This window comes from Heliconius melpomene, chromosome 13 (assembly GCF_056956725.1).
Source record: "Heliconius melpomene rosina isolate 202511_hmr_F chromosome 13, ASM5695672v1, whole genome shotgun sequence".
Taxonomy (NCBI): domain Eukaryota; kingdom Metazoa; phylum Arthropoda; class Insecta; order Lepidoptera; family Nymphalidae; genus Heliconius; species Heliconius melpomene.
The window spans coordinates 1,081,156-1,100,420 of record NC_140401.1 but is presented as its reverse complement, the minus strand read 5'-3'; the positions used below and the strand labels follow the sequence as shown (position 1 = coordinate 1,100,420).

Below are 19,265 nucleotides of genomic sequence, written 5' to 3'. Positions count from 1 at the left end.
CAATGTCATTTAACTATCTAAAAGTAGTAATTTAAATATATTTTAATAAGTACTTGAAAAGATTAGTAGCACAGATTTAAAATTACGGTACCTACTAAAAAATCCTTGCTGTGTAAAACAATTGGAAAATCCTTATTGAAACTACGAAAATGCGGGTTGCATTAGGGTTTAATTAATTTTCACATTATCTTAAGTGCTTTGCAAACATACATTATATGAATAATCCAGTAGTAAAAGCGGGCGAAGCCGCAAGGGGGTCGCTAGTATACTATAAACAGAAACAATATTTCAATTCAAAATAGCAATTCAAATAAAGGAAAAAAGGGATACACCGTCTACATATTATTAATTCTATCTTAAAATAAATACAAACACATCATAAAGTATAGTACTATAAATTGAAATTAAAGTATGCCGAGCGCTCCGGCCCTTACAAAGATAAATCACGCGAGTTTTTTTTACAAAACGTATAATAGACATAAGAATTTGTCCTGAGAATAGTGTTCAATTTGTAAGCGTATGGCGATTACATGAAGGTTCTTGATTATAGATAGTCGTAAATTTATTTTTCACTAGGTACAATAGAGTTACTTATTTTCTTTTAAAGGGAAAACAAACTGTGAAGTAAGCTTAAGATTCCCCGAAAGGCTTTAACAATAAATTAATAACTAATCACGCTGTACGATCATTGAAGACAAATATAAAAATTAAACATAATTTAAGTTTGCATAAAATAGAATAAAAGTAGACGTACTACCAATCATAGAAAAAATAATTTTGATAATTGCATGTGATGATCGTGGCGTGTGCAGCTTTTAAATATAAACAGAAGCTTAGTGGCTGCGCTTTCCACTCGGAGAATTATTTCCAGATCACAGACAATAAATATTGGCTCGAATTTGGGCGACAAATGTCAGAAGCGAAGAGAAAAGAACTGTCATAATATTAATTCTTTATGCCATATTATTTTCAAATGAAACAAAACGCAATCCTCTTCCACTTAGTCCACTATATTAAATTATATCTCACAAGGTTTTCATAATATCGCATAACTCTAATAAAATGAGCCGCACCGTAGCCGGTTCATATTTATTAAGATACATGTGTTTGTATGATATTAATTAAGGCGCGCACACACATATATCAGTCGAGGTTCGTTAAAGGAGGAACAATGATGCCTTGTAATGTCTTGGTTAAAAATTTAGGCGTGAAAGACTAATGTTCTGTGAATACTTGGGGTTAGGTTTTAAGTTAAATAATTTTTTGTAAATTGTTAAAAAAATATATTTGGCTGTTAGGGCAGTCGCTCTGGTAATAGAGCAAAGCGCGGCGTTGAGTTTCGCCTCCTGAATTCGGCAAAAATTGGGAACAGAACTATATTAATGGGAATAGATTTGTGGAGCGTGAAGATAAAAAAAAGAAGGGAGGTAAGACGTATCAGGTGAATTTGTTTATAATTAAATAGAGAATGGAAAGATCATCTATCTACATATTTCATCAAGATCAAACAATAAAACTACAGATTTAAATATTTTTTCTGAAATTAATAAAGTTAGTAAATAATTTAGTAATATAATATTCTATTCTATATCAGTTAAAAATATAAAAGAGACTTAAAAAAAACTTAAAACATAATTCACACCCTATTGACTCACGCGGAGTAATTCTGTCACATCAATAATACAACATACGCATTAATATTTCAATTTTCCATACATTTCACATGAGAATAGACCCATATTTTAGCTATAACTATATAAGTTAGTGCGTGCGACATCGACATGTGTTAGCAATTAGATGAACAATGCCCCGTCCCACTGAAATAAACGCCGTTGATTAGATTTTATTGTCTACCCGGTTGGTCTAGTTTGTGGTACACATTGCTCTGGAAATTAGATGGACTACTGATTTTTTTCATTTTCACGCTGATTTTAAAATAACTAATAAAAATTCGGAATCCAGGTTTCAGTTTAATTGGATTTGGAATCTCAAGATTTCACACACACACACATATACTATCACATATACTAACGGGGCAACTTAAATAATAAAGTTTTATAAAGAGAGGTAGGGGGAGACTTCATTTGACCTTCGAAGACACAGTATCAAAAATACTGGAGGAAGGTTATGAAAAAAGCATAAGGAACACAAAGGACCGCAACTCGGCCTCTTATCACAAGCCTATGTGTGCAGTAGTTGATGTTAGTGGAAGAGGAGAGGCGAAAGAGGTATGCAGACAGTCTAGCTCTGTTCTCTTTGGCTAGCCCGCAAGGGATGAAGCGTGAAGCTACAAAACAAATTAAACATTAAATTATATCTTCTTTGACAATTAACAAAAGCTCTTCAAAGACCATAACTGTATGTAGTAAAAATCCTTTACCAAAGTTTCTGCTTAGTAATTTTAACATCGCTATGAAACACTTAAGCTTTGATGTGACCAGCCGCTGTTTTATAGGCTTCATATAAAACCACAGGATTTTTATAGTTTGCCAGATGTGTTCAACTTTTTCTTTGTGAGTTTTGATTGTAAGTAAGTTTTTAAAGTTTTTTATTTCTTTTTAATTATAATCACTTTGAGACATTAGCTGTATTTAAAAATGTTAAAGTTACTATATTTTTAGAATTAAAAAAAAAGTAACTAATAGATTCTTTATTCGTTTGGTCAGTTTTGGTCCGAATGAGTCATTACATTTTAGATTAAAAAATAGTAAATTAAGCAAATAGAAAAATATTTAGCTTGTAATGAAATCCACTATCAATACTAGGTAAATTAGTGACAAGAGTCAACAAATCAATTTTTTGATTAATGTGGATAAAATAATAGAAATACTCATAGCAATAGTATAAAAATAGTTTCAGTTAGAGATTTATGAAACAAGAGTGAGTGGTACTGTAGTGATGAGCGCTTCTTCTCTCCTACTACCCCGCTAGGGAAAAGATAAGAGGCTATAAAAAATATAATTATACAAATTACTAATCCTAACGGCTTTGTCATCTCCAAACCAAAACAAACTAATATATTTATTTTTACCTAGTCTTGACATAATAATGTTCACATAACTATTTTGCAATAGAGCATCTGGCAACTTGACGCAGAGCCGTGTGGTTTTGCAACAAAAGAAAATTTCTGAAACAATGTAGGTATATATTCATTCATATAATTTCATATAAAAAAATGCATCTTTATGTATATATTTTGTCTGTCTCACGCTGTATCACCTAAGTAAGGTTAACCTAATGCTAAGACACTCCAAAATACGAGATATTGCTTTTGCTACGCGTTGCCTTGTTATTAATATTAAACAAGAAAATATTATAAAAAGTAATAAATAAAAAATTATAATTATTTTATATATTATATTTTTTTATTATATTTTATATATTATATATTTTATATATAATTATTTATTATTATCATAATAAATCTAATCAACGTACCACAATTTGACAATCCCTGATGTAGATTCGAGATATTAGGGCTTTGTAAGGATTTGGGCACGTGCACTATGTTAACGTCTTTTATGTGAGAGTGAGTGGGTGGTTTTTGTATTCTTTTGTTTTAATTGGGCATTATACGAGTTCGCTTTGTACTTCTATAGAGGTTGAGCTGCTAATCAACTTTGATGAAAACTTGTGAACAAAACAATTGTGTAAGCTTGTTGTTATTGGGCACGAGATTGACTTTTTATTTGACTTATTTTTTAGCTTCACGCTGTATCTCGCAAAGAAAGGGAGGCAAAGATATTCTAATCACTTCGTTCGTCACTTTGTACCTGAACTCGACGTTAGGAAATTCTAGTGTCAAGGATGGGCTTTCCGCCCGAATTTAAGATATTGTGTGTGAATAGTGAAAGTCAACGGCTTGTTGGTTAGTAATATATTTTTAAGCTTTACACATCTATAGCATACAGCAAGAAAGGCAGAGGAATCTAGGGTTAAAACACACCGTTCCCTACTATCTGCAGTAATACACTCGTATACCACTATTAGATTGAATTTGGCCAAATTGACTTTGTCAGATTTCACATACACTAACAAACTAACATGGCTTTAATTAAAGGTTGTAATAACGATGATTGAATAACAAATTGATTATAGATAGAAATGTTATTTTTTTAAAATATACAAGAATTTAATTTAATTAACAAGATGATAAACGTGTTTGTTTCTAAGTTCCTGTCAATCTATCGTGTAGTTAATTAATAATTTTACTAGGCATACTCATGTTGGAGTTAATTAGACTGCCCTTTTGACCCTTAAATAATTATAAGTCTTGATTAATAGGTAATTTCATTGGCTGTTCTTCGAAACAGGACAAACAAGTAAATGATTTTCACATCTGATTGAGATTTTGAAAATCTGATGTCATATTTTGTTTTTATTTTAGTTATAGCATATTTCGTGAACGCACCTTTATAAAAATATATATAAGAGAAACCTATAAAACATATATGTAAGTAAAACCATGAAAATACCTCTTTATAATAATAAATAAAACGTTTACAGTTTTTTTAAATAAAATCTCTTCTATAAATGTACTTACCGATCAACAGTTGTTGTGTATTGTCATACACTTGGAGATCCATGTTATATCCGTCTTCAGAAAGCATTAGAAAGAGAGAATTTAATTCATTGGTTATTGACACAAAGTTTTTGAAACATTATTATAATGATGATTCTTTAAAAAATTCTATATTAAAACGAGAAGTTGTAAATAATATATCATATATTATACACTTAGAATGCTTAAAATAAACTCTAAACTTATATATCTAAGTGTATTCTCTGACCAGGCCGATAAATCATGGAATAAGTACGACATGCCTATATGCCTACATGCCTATACTTTGTTAACTTTTGAGAACGATGTATTAAATTATGTGGGGAAAGGAAGTATCTTAACGGGAACGCAGTGTCATAACACTAGGTTCCCAGGTTCTCTAACTACCCACCCATTTATGGGATACACGGTGTATCCCATAAATGGGAGCTAAAAAAAATATAAATTAAATTGTTTTATCAAAAGCTAAGCCGAAACCATAGCCAATCGCTCTTCTCACAGAAAGAACTGCACCACACATTACTTTGATCTTCCATAATAAAGAAGCATTACAAATATCTCATTTTCCGTATCCATTTATCAAATCATTGCATGGGTCTGCCTCGTACTAATTATAGTGGTGCCATCAAAGAGATTGAGTTAATAAGTCTTTCATACAACTGTAATTACGCCTTACACTTTGCGACCTTTGAATAGTATGAATGATTTACGCAGCATCTCTTCTTTATTCATTTTTCGTAGCTTTCTTATTGTTTGTGAGTCGGGAATAATAGCAAATCTTGGTATATCTTATTGGTATATATTTTTTAGATTCACGCGGTATAGGGTATAGCAGAGTAGGTAGAAAGTAGTTTTAAGTAACTAACGAATGTAGTTTTAAGTCCGTCTCGTCTCACTTTTTACCTAATTCTGAGATGAAAAATGTGACTGTAAAATGTGTTTACAGTCATTATGTTGGGCCACTGCGTCGCAACGGCCTGACTGTATTAAAATTATTTAAATCATAGACAATCATACATAAAACAAAACAAAAACTCAAGTACTCAAACAAGACAAGTTAATAGTTTAACTTTTCAACAAGGGTCTCGTCACAAACCTTTCACTGTCTAATTAGAAATGTTATAACAGTATATTTTAATTGCTTTGACAAAGTGTTTATTTATTCGGCCGTAACGATATTTGATGATACGTAGCATTTTAAACGACTTAATTATACTGTCACCGGCAATCACTAGGAAATCTATTATGATCAAATAGTATTACAGTTCGAAGACCCGAAACAAAAACTAATGAAATGATTCAAGCGAAGCGTTTAAGAAATGACGGTTGTTTATTTTTATTACCCGACTATTTGCATCAATATTTATAATGATTGGGTTGTTTTCTTATTTATACGGCGGTAGTCATCATCGCATTTTGTTAGAAAGATATGAAGTTTTGAAATTTCACTATATTTTTCGGTATATTTTTTTTTAGGTTCACATTGTATCCCGAAGTCAGATTTAAGACAAACTGGTCCCCACATTCCGCCCTACTTCCGAGATATTTCATGTTGAATGAACTCAACGGCGCGTTTGGTTTTATCACCAGATCGAGGAATTGAAAATAATTCATTCACCGATTGGGAACCGAACCCACAACAGCCGCTTGACAACTTCAATATAAAATTTATTTATCAGAAATGTACCGATTTCAGAAATAGACCGATAGATGTACCGATTTGAAGATGTCGAGAATTGGGCGGAAAGCGGGACGGAGTGTTTTAATTCTAGTTTCATTTTGTCTATCTTCCTTCATGCGGGATTCAGCGTGAAGCTGAATAATACTTATATATAACTTCATATAAACTTACCACTCGAACATAATACGCAATCGGCTGTCTTCTGAACACTCTGTCCTTGGCACGGCGCGCCGCCGTTCAGAGGATGAGGCTCCGTACAGGTGCGGGTTCTTTTTTGACCAGCTACGCGACCGTTGCAACGGCACTGCGTCCACTGGCCCCAGGAACTCCAGCCACCATTAACTGGGTGAAAATAAGACAAAAATAGGTTATCATTTTGATTTTTATACATTTACGCAATTGAGAATTAATTCTTCAGTGAATAAAAATTATACAAAATGTTATCTTATGTTAATGATTTTTTAACTACACATGCTTTAGTTGTAGGTTCGATTCCCACTCAGGGGGATTATATTCGATTTATTATCGTTTTCCCGCTCTGGTAGACAAAGAGTAGTGTTGACTTTCGTTATTTAACTCGTAATAAACGAAAAACAGAGTGCCTTGACACTAGGACTTAACTTAAATTATGAAAGCTTTGCACCTATAAGTAATATTAACAATCGACAACAAAGAATTTGTACAAAATCTCTACTTAATTATAAAAATAATTACAATAAAATAAATTGTTCCATTTTCAATCAATCTCAAAGACCAGTTATTTTTCCATATTTTTATCAAGATTTTTTTACATATAATTTTCCTTGTACTAAAACGATTTGATTTCCGATTACGGTAAAAAGGCTGAAAAATCGTTTACCTAAATTACGTTTCCTCACGCCTTTCTCGTCGATTGAAAAAAGTCAATAGGTATAGCAATATACAATTTTCTTAGATGTATTTTCTGTTTATTTTTATAAAAAAGCATCTTTTACTTTAGTACAATTGTATGAAAAATTGACAAATACTAAAGGTATGTATTGATTTTAAAAAGTAAATGTATGTTTATATCTTAAAAAATGAAAGAATTGCTTTAAGATTGAGGCCATAGTAACACAGTGGGACAGTGACTGTGTAAGCACAATGGTTTTGGATTCAATCCTCACAGAGGGAAATTAACTTTTTTTTTCTGTTCCCTCAAAATTCTGTCATGCATCATGCATAGGAATCGAAACGAAAATCACAAGACGTAGTGTCTTGAAACTGGGTTATCTAGGTGAAACTATTAAGGTTTATATGTTGTGTATAGGACTTCATTTTTCGCTAGTATTTTGTCTAAACTAAAGAATATTTTTTATTGCACAACAAGTGTTTCTGTTATAGTATTGTATATAAGTATTTGCATATAAATCTTAATATTAAATGAATATAATCATAAAATGAGCTTCGTAGAAAATCTTGCAAAACTAATGTACAGTTAAAGAAAGTAATAAGTAGGTCGTGTCATGTTTCTGACGGGTTGATATACAAAACATATCTTAGAGGAAATGTTTAAATAAACATTTTATTTGCTGTATCGCTAAATATTTTCCAAGCTTTTAAAAATAACGTCAAAATCATTTCTTTCTCTTTGTTTTTCGTATTAATAACTTCTGCCTTTACATGCATATTTTTATCTCTATTTTTGTAGCAGTTTGTAATTTTTTCCAAATTATTTATATTTTTACTTATATTTTCGTTTTTTTGTTTGAGGGGTGTGGAAACCTAGTGTTTTTTCCACTTTCACACTTACGAAAATATTAAATACTTCATGATCTCGAGTGGGAATCGAATCCAAAGCTTATCGCGGTTACACTCACACGCTTGTACCTCTGCACCATGACTGGACTCTGATATACTCGTATGCTTGTTGCATGATTTTTACCTTTTTCCAGTTCGCATATACTAGAAACACTTGTAAAAATTTGTCTTGGTTTTAGTTAGGATGGCTCACAGATACACAGGTTTACACAGGTTCAAATTCAGCTATTTTATTTTTTATAGGTTTTTTTAAAAAAGTATTTTTCATTCCTAAGTATGGAATAATATTTAATAATATAAATTAATCAATAAGTAAATATATGAGCGAATACTCATATACTTACCTCATTAAACCGATATCTTTCGGAACCATCCAATATAATGAAGCTATAAATAAAGTCTTTAGAAAAAAATACTAGCTTTCAGCACGCGACATTACGCATATCGCATACACAGATCCACGTTAGGTCCAGTCATGCCACCTTGCGTGACCTAGATGACCTAGACTCGACTTTTACTGTAATTGCCTAAGAAATTTGTGATTTACCACGCTCTACGTTAATCGGTCGAATAAACAATTTTGCAATTTATCGTTATTTAATTAAGCTTTCAAAGTCTTAATAAAGTTGTTTTAAAAGTTTATGGTGTTGTTATTGTGTGATGAAAATAAAACAATTATTTGGTTTTTTTTTTATCAATTTTGTATATAAACATTAAAATTTATTTGAAACTATCTTTATTTTAATCTTTGGTTATATAAAACCTTTTAATATGAAATAGTAAAGAAACATCTCCATATTAAAGTCACACGTCCGAAATTTAGAAGTGGTTTATTCTAGTAATACTTTCAGTATTTGGTTCTGTTGAAGGCGTGGCAGGTAGCAGAATGTAACGCCGCAAGATATACCTGTTGCAATGTATTCCTAGACACCTTTAAATAATAAAAAAGGAAAATTAAAGAGCTACGTTCTCCTTTCTTTACCTACAAAAATTTAAAAAAAAATCACCAATGCACACACATATCTTAAGTGTAAAAACCCTTCCAAATCGAGAAGGTCATTACCAAGAATTGTTTCATAATAACATTACCATAATTTACCCCATCGAAGGATGTTTCCCAAAACGCCGTATAATAGCTTATACTTTCCCAAATTACACGTAATGTGGGCCACATTTATGTTAACGGTTATAAATTGTCAGATTTCACACTACACCACATGTTCCTTAGAATTACTATTGATGGTGGTTGTTTTTTGGTAGAAATGAAAAGAATGTCCTCTTCTAAATAATGTTAGAACGAAATGCTTTTATTAGGTTGAGGTATTTTCTTGTTTTTTAGGAAATTATTTTAAGATTTTAAAAATCCTGAATGAAGACAATCTTGGATTCGATTTTTCTATTTAAATGCTAGTGTTACCTTAAGTAATATTTGAGCTTATGGCCGTCGTCGTCGGATTAAATTCGTTTCATTTGTAATGGTTGTATATATTTTTAGTTTCACTCTGTATCTCATATAGCATGATAGGCAGAGTAAACTCAGTGTTAAGACACTCACTTGTGAAATTCCTTCCTAGTTTTTGAGACATCGCGTGTTGAGTTACGGAACTCAATAAGACACTTTTGCATGTCATCAGGCCGAAGCAAAATGAAAATAATTCAATCCCTTGATCAATATTAAAAAAAAATAGCTTCACGCTGTATCCCAAACACAGAGAGAACCTCGTGACACTCCGTTTTCTGTTTTCTTTTCCATTCTGAAGCCATTGCGTGTTGAGTGGCGGAATTCAATGCCGCGTTTTGTCTTGACACCAGAGCGAAGAAATAAAAATATAAATGGAGATAAATATTTCCTTTCCTAGAGTGGAGATCGAACCCACAACCAGTCGATTTTGTAGTACACTTTGTGCCCCTGCGTCACGACTGGCCTCTTATAAATATTGTTGTAACTATTTCAAAATCTTATTACTGTATGAAATATATGGAGGCATATTTAATTGAATTAAAATTTAAATTGCCTATATACTCATGTATATGGTCAAAATTTCTAAATTTCATATAAAACAAAACACATTAAGGGATCTTTTTTAATCTTAGGTTTCACTCAAAGAAGCCCTTTTAATTTTGTAATTTCCGCACTTCCGTCCGTCTGTCACAAAAATGCTCCTTGTGTCTGGATGGAACCCAACGTCTGTTTGTCCGATCTACTAAATATGTAATATACGTAGCATATATATGTATATCTACTGTGCCATGATTTTGCCTTTAAATAATAAAAAGAAAACAAAATACATATTCTGCAGAAACAAAAAAGCTCACAAACACAGCTGCTTCAGCTAGCAAGCGAGTTTTAAACTTATAATTACTTTTATAGGTCAAGGTGTGGTCAACATCCTAATATTTCATACGAATACGTCCGTACTGACCACCCGTAGGTTAAATACGGTTCCTTTGACTATAAAAATTGATAGCCCATTACAACTCGGATAACTATTAAACTTTATATTATATAAATAAAGATATCCGCCTAATGGGGTTCTTAGATCCATACGATATATCAAGATTGGTATTTACATGGTATTTTGATAATAACAGCTTGTAAAAGTTGTATGGTAATTATTATAATAGATTATTATAGTATATACAATTAGGGTAAAACCGGGATAGATGCCGCAGTGGGATAGATGCCCCATTTTCAAAATACCTAACTTCCCGAACTCGCGACAAAAAAATAATTGTACAAGCAGGAGCCACAGTCTTCCCGCACCAAAGTTATTCACGGACATTCGTGCAATGAGGACACGTTTAGCACATTTGGGTAAATATCTCCGCGGCGAAATTCGCGAACGCTTCAAAGATTTAAAGGTTAATATTGTGCGTTGTATAACTTTATATTTTGTATTCAATTACGCTATATTTTTTATTACGTCGATGTACTGGTTCATTAAGACTGTATCTAGGTGCTTATAGATTCTATTTTGTTTATAATTTAATAAAAAAATTCCCTGGCATCTATCCCTATCACATAGGATAGTTGCCCTGATTTTTCGAGGTATAGGTGCCCTTAGGGGCATCTATCCCTTTATACTCAGTATATGGAGTTAGGTATATATTTTTAAAATATTTTTTAAAGTATTTATTAAATTAGCATTTTTTAAACACAAGAAATATATAGCTAAGAGAAAGCAAAAACAATTGAAAACTAAGTTAGACTGTTTCATTAGAATGTTTAGAATGTTTCGAAAACTATAAAAATACGAAGTCGCAATCCGACTGGATTCAATGTGTAATGTGTCAGAACTGGCTACATGAAACCTGTACATTTTTCAGAAATTATTGCGCAAGATGTGGAAAAATAAAAACCCTATCTGGCTAAATTTTAATTAAATTGGAACAACTAATAATTATTATTTGAGATAATTAGAGAATTAGAATAGATGATTAGAATAGATAACTAAAAATTTTATTTTGTTCTTTTTAATATAAAAATGTATAAATGTGCAATGTGGATGTTAGTATTTATGATATTATAATATTTTAATTTATAATATTAGTGTTTTACAACAATAAATTAATTTTTAACAAAAAGAAAACCCGACTTCTAACAACGAACTAAAAAGTGAAAAATAATTATACAAAGATTTTATAATTTTGAAGTCGGTGCCAAGTAAAACAAACATGCTTAGTAATTAGACATTGTAGTAAAGGTGTTGTATTGTAGCATTAGCTTGACGGTGAAGACCTTTCAAATAAAAAAAAAATTCAAAATCGGTTCACGCAGTCAAAAGTTATGAGAAACATAAAAAAAAATACAAAAAATACAGTCGAATTGATAACCTCCTTTTCTTACAGAAGTCGGTTAAAAAATATTAAGAATTGTAATTTTGTTGTAAAATTTAACTTAAAAAATATGATAATGGATGTTGAAACTTGAGAATTTATATTTTAGTTACACAAATGTTTTAAGATTTTAATAATGGTTACCTATTTTTGTGATATTACAATTTAATAGCAATTATAAGATTTTAAAAAACATTATATACTTTTCATTATTATGATTATGTTTGTTGGAAACAAAATTGCTGTTTTAGAATTAGAGTTATTTAACAATTGGTTTGGTTTTTTCATTTAATCGGTATAAAGTGCACCTACCTTACTCTGCAGGCATCTATCCTCCCCAGCATTTTCATAGTGGGGCAACTATCCATATAGGTAGGCATCTATCCTCAAAATTAGTGTTTCACGAAAAGCAATTTTTTGCAAAATCTATATTTGATTTGTTAAAAAAAAATATAAGTAATTCATCACAAAGGATTGAGCTAGCTAAATAAATAAAAATTATTCCTATAAAAAATATATTTTATCTAATTAGGTGGGTATTTCAAAAAGTAGGGCATCTATCCCGGTTTTACCCTATATATAATTTACATATGTATGTAGGTAGAGTCGAGGCTGTCGTGGCGCGGGATTCCAACCTGGGGGAATAAGGAATGTTCTCCACTTTCTGATTAATTTGATGTTTAGTGGCGAAACTCAACATCATGATTTATCTTGTCTTGGAGAGACAAACTGAAAATATTTTCAATATATTCATTCTCCCGAGTGTGCCCGAATCCAAATCCGTCGCATTTACTGCTCCACGATGGCCTGTTTTAGAACCCCATGTACATAATTAACGCTAAAAGTTAAAATTTTACAATATTAAAAGCTTAGGTCCGCGTGTGAAATTGAAAAATTATAAGGGCGATATACTTTTTTAGTACTACGTAAATATTTTTTTATCAAAAAAATGCCTGTTCACCTTAACAGTACAAATGTAGAAAACTTCCTAGAAATAATGTTCCATGATTATTTCGTAACAAAGCACCTTACATACATCGCATGACTATTAATCGTATAAATTAAATATAACTCGTGTTGAAATATTAAAAGTCTCAACTAAGCGTCGGCGGTAAGCCTTTTATAAGCTTTGTTCACAAAATAAATACATTATACGTTGTTTGTTGTTTCGTCACGCAAGTACTAATTGATGGATGGTTTACTTCACATTTTGTGGAAAAACAGGGGTTTTTAGAGAAAATATTGTGAGCGTGATTTACCTCAAAGTTTATGAGTTGAAGTTCTATACTCGTCAGGTTTACACTTGTACGCCTACGTCCCTGCACCACGTCGGCCACATAAATAACATTAAATTTGAAATACAAACTAAAGCATCATTGTAATGAACTTAATTAGACAAGTGGAATACTAAATCCGTATACTACAGAAGTTAGGGTCTATTATTCTATAAAGTTTCTAACATCAACTATTCCAATTAGAACTAAAACGGAATTTACAGAATAAACAAAGTATTTCCCGTGGATTCGGTCACTTCCCATAGTGGAGGCAGGTCTGAAGTGAAATCGTAGAAATTGTATGAAGTTTGCATAATGATTTACGAGCGAGTACCTACTTGGTTATGAGCAAGAATTGATTTTAATGTGATGGTTTTGTATGGTTAATGATTGTAAAATTTTATCTTTATTAAAATTTACTACAGTTTCACGCTCTTTCTCGCAAATGAATAGCAAGGTAAGCGGAGTGGGTACTTAGCGTTAAGATTGCCCGTTTCTATTGAAACATTTTCGTTTCTCACTTTCCGTGTGCGTGGCGAAACTCAACGCCGATCGCCGACGCAAGTGAGGATCTAATCCACAACAACTTAATATCTTGGGTAAATAATATATTTTAAAAATGTGAATGAGTGAATGAGAGAGTGATCTATAAATTTAGATAATTTTCGACTGTAACTGACTGTGAATTGTATCATATTGTTTGTATTGATGTATTTGAGCTACCAACTTAAAAGAAAAACTTTATTTTGTACGCATGAATTACTAAAATACAATATTATATGTACCTATAATCTTCTATCCATACTATTATTACATGGATTACTCATACTCATATTAATCATAATATTTCAGATAACACAGAATTTGATAACAATAACCCAAGACGTTAATTTAAAACATATCGTGGGCGCCTCTTTAATGACTCTCCCATGCGCACGCGCATAATTGCAAGGCTCGTGCCCTTTGATCCCAGTAAAGTATAGTTATTGCAGACAAGAAAGGGTGAAATGAGCGTTAAACACCGTCTAGAATTGGTGCCTGTCAGATAAATTTGAAATTATACGCAAAATAATAAAACTTGTTAGACACCTAGTTAGGTAATGATTGGGTGATAAGTTAGTGGTATATGGGATTAGTCATAGGCGTTTGTATGTGTAGAATTTGTTTTGATTTCTGTTTCATGCTGTATCCTAGTGTTAAGATATTCTGTTCTTAACACTATTCTTTTGTCTTGAAATTCTTATAACGTTTCTAAATAAGTATTTTTCTTTTCAAAGTGTAGAATATTACTACTACTTCAAGAATGTTAAAAATATTATATGCAACTAGCGATTTAGTCGGGGCCGCTTAAGTTTATTGTCATATGCAGCCAAATTATGCAAAATTTTCTGATATATAGAAGCTCATGTGTTATTCTGATGTATAAATAAGCTGTATTCTTGTAAAGTATCATCTAAATCCATTCAATTTTTGCGTTTAAGTGGAACAAACATCCATCCTCACAAACTTTTAAGCTTATAATATTAGTAGGGTAGATACCTACGTTTTACCTTAAATAGAAGAGATCTAAAGCAGGCACCTAGACATTATGTCTAAATGATATACTCTTACATTATATTTATAATCCTTAGTCATTTATGATATTGTATAAATCATTTAAAGCTATTCTAACAACAATAAATCTGAGTCTCTTTGGTCGAAGCAAAGTGTAAAATATTATTTACTGATAACGTTTCTTCGTACTGATAAGACAGTGTCTTGAACTTTTGTTAGTGATATTTAACATTGAGTATAGTTTCATATAGACTAGATATAATTGAATGCTTTTAGTATGAGCAAATGTATGTATATATATATATTATTTTATCTTTGAGACTTTTTCTCGTATAGCAGTGTAAATACCGTACAGTACCGTACAGACAGTTAATGGATGGAACTGAACTCCGCTTGTCATACCAAAACATTTATTATTTCCCTGAATGGAAATCAAACCCACAACAATTGCGTATATAGCCTGACTCATTTGCATTAAACATATTTTATTTATGTACGTATATTATAACCATATTATGACAAGGTTAAATGGCGGAACTTAACGTCACGCTTTGCCTTGTTACTAAAGTGAGGAAATGAAAATAATTAATATTTCATTAAGTTCTATTTAAAATGTCTATTTAACGTTTATAAAAACTAAATAAACATTTTGATTCCTAAATTGTTTTATAAAGCCCTTTTACCATAATAAATATTACAAGATATAAAGATAAGCTAAAACGAGCTGGTATTCTAACAGTTTGACCCAGTTTCCTGCCCATAATTTAACTACACTCACGTTTTAATTAGTGTTAAACATGGAACTTAAAATTAATTACTTGTTTGTAGCTTTCAACTACACTCATCTTTCTGTATAGTTGGTTAAAGAGAAGCTAGTGAAAAACCACTCCGTTATTCATATAGCCGGAACTTAACACCGCATTTTATTTTTTTTAAATGTTAAACTAAAATTATTCTAAGCATGACCATAAAAAACCTTTATACAATATTTTTGTGTCGCCAATTTGGATAGCATTCAATTCCGGTAACGTGGGAAATGCGTACTACAACTAGAATATATTCACAAAAAATATTTTAGACGTAGAGAAATGTTTACACACAAAACGATTAGATTAAGTGCGGCGTTAAGTTCTGCAATACTACAAATTTAATACATTACCATCTACATATATAAGTGAAGCTTTATATTTTCCGAAAACACCAAAAGTTAGTTAAGTTCATTAATGATACTCACCGTATACGGTCAGCGTGGCTGATTCCGAAATTCTTTTACCAGCTATGTTTTCGGCCACGCAACTGTAGTTCGCCATATCCTGTTGGAAATATATATAAATGAGAGTTAATAGCTTTGCGGTTTTCATCAAAACCAAGTGTTGAAATGTAATTTGTTTGGGGCATTTATTTTGGTAGGTATTTTATTTGTTTTTTTTTAAGTTCACGCGAAGCAGGGTAGGCAGAGAGAATCTAGCGTTAATACTCTCCGTTCCCGACTTTCCGCCAAATTTTTGTGACACAAGCGCGTGAGTATACACGTGACGGTCGTAGGTTCAATTCCCATCCGGGTTAATATTTTCATTTCCTTGCTCTGATAACTAGCGGAAAGGAACAAATTGTCTTACAGCGTGAAGCAAATAAAATAATAATAATACGCAAAATTTCAGTTAACTATCTCGTACACGCTAATCAACATCTATGAGTACATTAACTTAATCTTCATTAACATATTTTCATAACATGCAACATAAAAAAGATAAGCTAAACATATGACTCTAAACATAATATAATAATAATAATATTTAATTAAGAAAATGGCGACACCTAGATATAATGTTACGCGACTGCCTCTGCCCGCAATTAATCTATGCCCTGCAAAGGCTAATTAGTGTCTGTAGGAAAGAGATGAATATGAAGTACGTTACACGCTTGGCTATTTCGATGGATATCAGAATGCTATAATTATAATATACGAAATGATAAATTTAACCCAGTCGTGGGTGCGATTTCCATTATGGGGAATGAACTAATTTCATTTTATTGCTTTGCTAGCAAGACAAAGCGTGGATTTGAGATCTGCAACTCAACTTGTGATCAGAAAATTTGGCGGATAGTAGAGAATTGGGTGATGATACCAAGTACCATTTACCGTGTTGTATTTTATTCGCCTTATAGTATGTTAAAAAATAGAGAAGAGAGTGTTTCCTCGCTACAGTTTACATTATCTACCTTCTCCAAAATAGAAACAAGACTTTCAGTTAAAACATTCTCATACTAAAATCATTATAAACAAAGTTTTCTCAGAACCCGCCCCTGGCCGTGACTAACGTGCGTAATACATTAAAACAGACACCCGCAATAAAATTAAACTAATTACACGCGACAAATATCCTTTCCCTTGAAAATGCTGAATTAAATTATACCAACATCACTGTGCTTCAAGTATGAGACGCGACAAAAAAACGATATCGACTTTGTGTAGCAATTAATAAACGTCGCTTGTGTTTGACTAATTAGTGTCTTCTTTAGTGTATATAGAAGGTTAGGAGAGGATAGTATTAAAACACTCTAATCTTTACGTTCTACCTTAGTTTTGAGATATTACGTTTGAGCTGCACTCAATCCCGCGTTCTGTCTTACCAGAGAACATTAACTGATGATGAACGAAGAGTTAGGACACTCCATTAGTTTAATTTTATAAACATCGCTCGCTTTCTCTGTTACCGGAATAAGGAATTAAAAATATTTATCCCCCGAGTCAGTATCGAACCTACAACCATCACGTACAGTCAGAAACTGTTCCACCGCTCCACGATGGCATCTAACTAATTAATTATATACATAAATAAATACAAACCTTAATGTTTGCACTAATACGTATTAAATATCTTAAACTCTCAAAGCACCGATGCTTAATCAAAGGCATTCACAGCATGCTCTTAGCTGATAGCTACAGTCTTTTAAATGGGGAGAACAATGTCGGTGCTATAGAAGCTTGTGGTTTTTTTATTTTTATTAAGTTTTATGAGATGGGCGGGTCGTGATAATTACTTTTTTGTTCTGAAGTATGTAGTTTTATTATTTAGTTTTTTATAGTTCAGCATAAAGTGGGGAACAGAGTGCCTTAACACTAGGTTCCCTCTGCCTACCCTGCTGTGCGAGATACAGCGTGAAGCTTTACTTTATTTTTTAACTAGTTTTTACCTCCGGCTTCGTTCTCGAAATAAATTGTGTATGACTATCTAATATTAAACTGAACACATAGAAATAGATAATTACAATGATATAAGAATGGCATCAGCAAAAAATATGTAAGTACTAAATAAGCAATATTTTTTTAGGTTACAAGAGCAAAAATACCATCTGCCTACATGCCTGTTATATAGTATGTTATATTACTTGAAACATTCTTCATTAAAGGAATTTTTGCTTACAGACTATCCAGTTTAAAAAAAATAATTCATTTTATCGCGGAGTTTCTATATTATTTGCTATTTTTTTTTTGTTTATGCTATTTTTGCTGTGACGTTTACTGAGTGATAAATCACTAACTGTGTGTTATTGTAATTACACTTATTTCTATGTGTTTGGAAGCTCCTCAATAAATAGTCTATACAACACAAAATCCATTTTTAAATTTAGAATAGTTCCTGAGATTGAGAACCAAATAGTGTACAACCTTATATTAAGTACATTTAATACAAAAATTACATCAGTAACCAGTAAGAATTTCAAAACGTCGAGCTGAATGAAAGGGCGTCTCTTGTTACTGACTCACGATGAGTAACCAAATGTGAAGTAGATTAAATTAGATTTCAGCTTTCATGTTCACTTCATAACAACACGGGACAATATGGTAGAGATTTATGCATAAAGCACACACTGTTTAGATGTGTAAAGATATTATTAGACGCCTTGTTGATGAAGAGTGCGAATACAATTCTAATAATTAAAATATTTTTTCTATAATAGAGGCTACCATGGTGAAATGGGATCAGTGATGGACTGCTATTTAGATGGCTCTTCTCCATTTGGTGGAAATGAATCGGGTAAAAAAGTATATAAAATTACTCTTTCTTCTCCGTTATTTTAATAAAAAGAAATAAAAAGGCTTTGCTACATGTATAGAGATTAATTATTGTCAGAGAGTTCTGATATTAAAAAACGCGGTATTGGGATCTTTTACTCAACACGTAATATCTTGAATTCGGGCGGAAATTGGAGAACGGAGAGCCTTAACCCTAGATTCCGTATTCCTATCCTTAAAACTGTACTCTATCTTTATGTAAACGAAAGTAGCGTGAAGATAATTGACAGTTTCGCGGCTAAGTTGAGATCGACACCATCTGCTGCAACGACGGCTATGGGATCAAATCTCACATGTGGCCTAATTATATAAATTGAGAGTGACAATTAAGAAGAAGTATCGCATTCAGCTTCTTGAAACAGGATGTAAATGTATACTGAGGGGAAGTATAGCAAAAAAATATTACCAGAATATATAATTAAAACATTATTGTGGCGCTATTTCCAAACACCTATTGCGAATATTTAAATTTATTATAATATTTTCCTTTTATCGACC

General features: G+C 31.8%; 1 protein-coding gene across 3 annotated transcripts in view; it reads right to left on the bottom strand.

Annotated features, from left to right (window-relative positions):
• LOC146532390 (netrin receptor UNC5C-like) overlaps positions 1-19,265 on the bottom strand; it is a 106,200-nt gene that overhangs the window by 24,843 nt on the left and 62,092 nt on the right. For 2 of the 3 annotated variants that reach the window (XM_085196094.1, XM_085196093.1), the window contains exons 5-7: positions 15,921-15,999; positions 6,414-6,584; positions 4,544-4,597 (exon numbers count right to left, since the gene is read on the bottom strand). In XM_085196094.1, coding sequence (XP_085052220.1) covers positions 4,544-4,597; positions 6,414-6,584; positions 15,921-15,999 — 304 coding nt within the window. The remainder of the gene's footprint in view (positions 1-4,543; positions 4,598-6,413; positions 6,585-15,920; positions 16,000-19,265) is intronic. The other variant, XM_085196095.1, reaches the window with a different exon arrangement.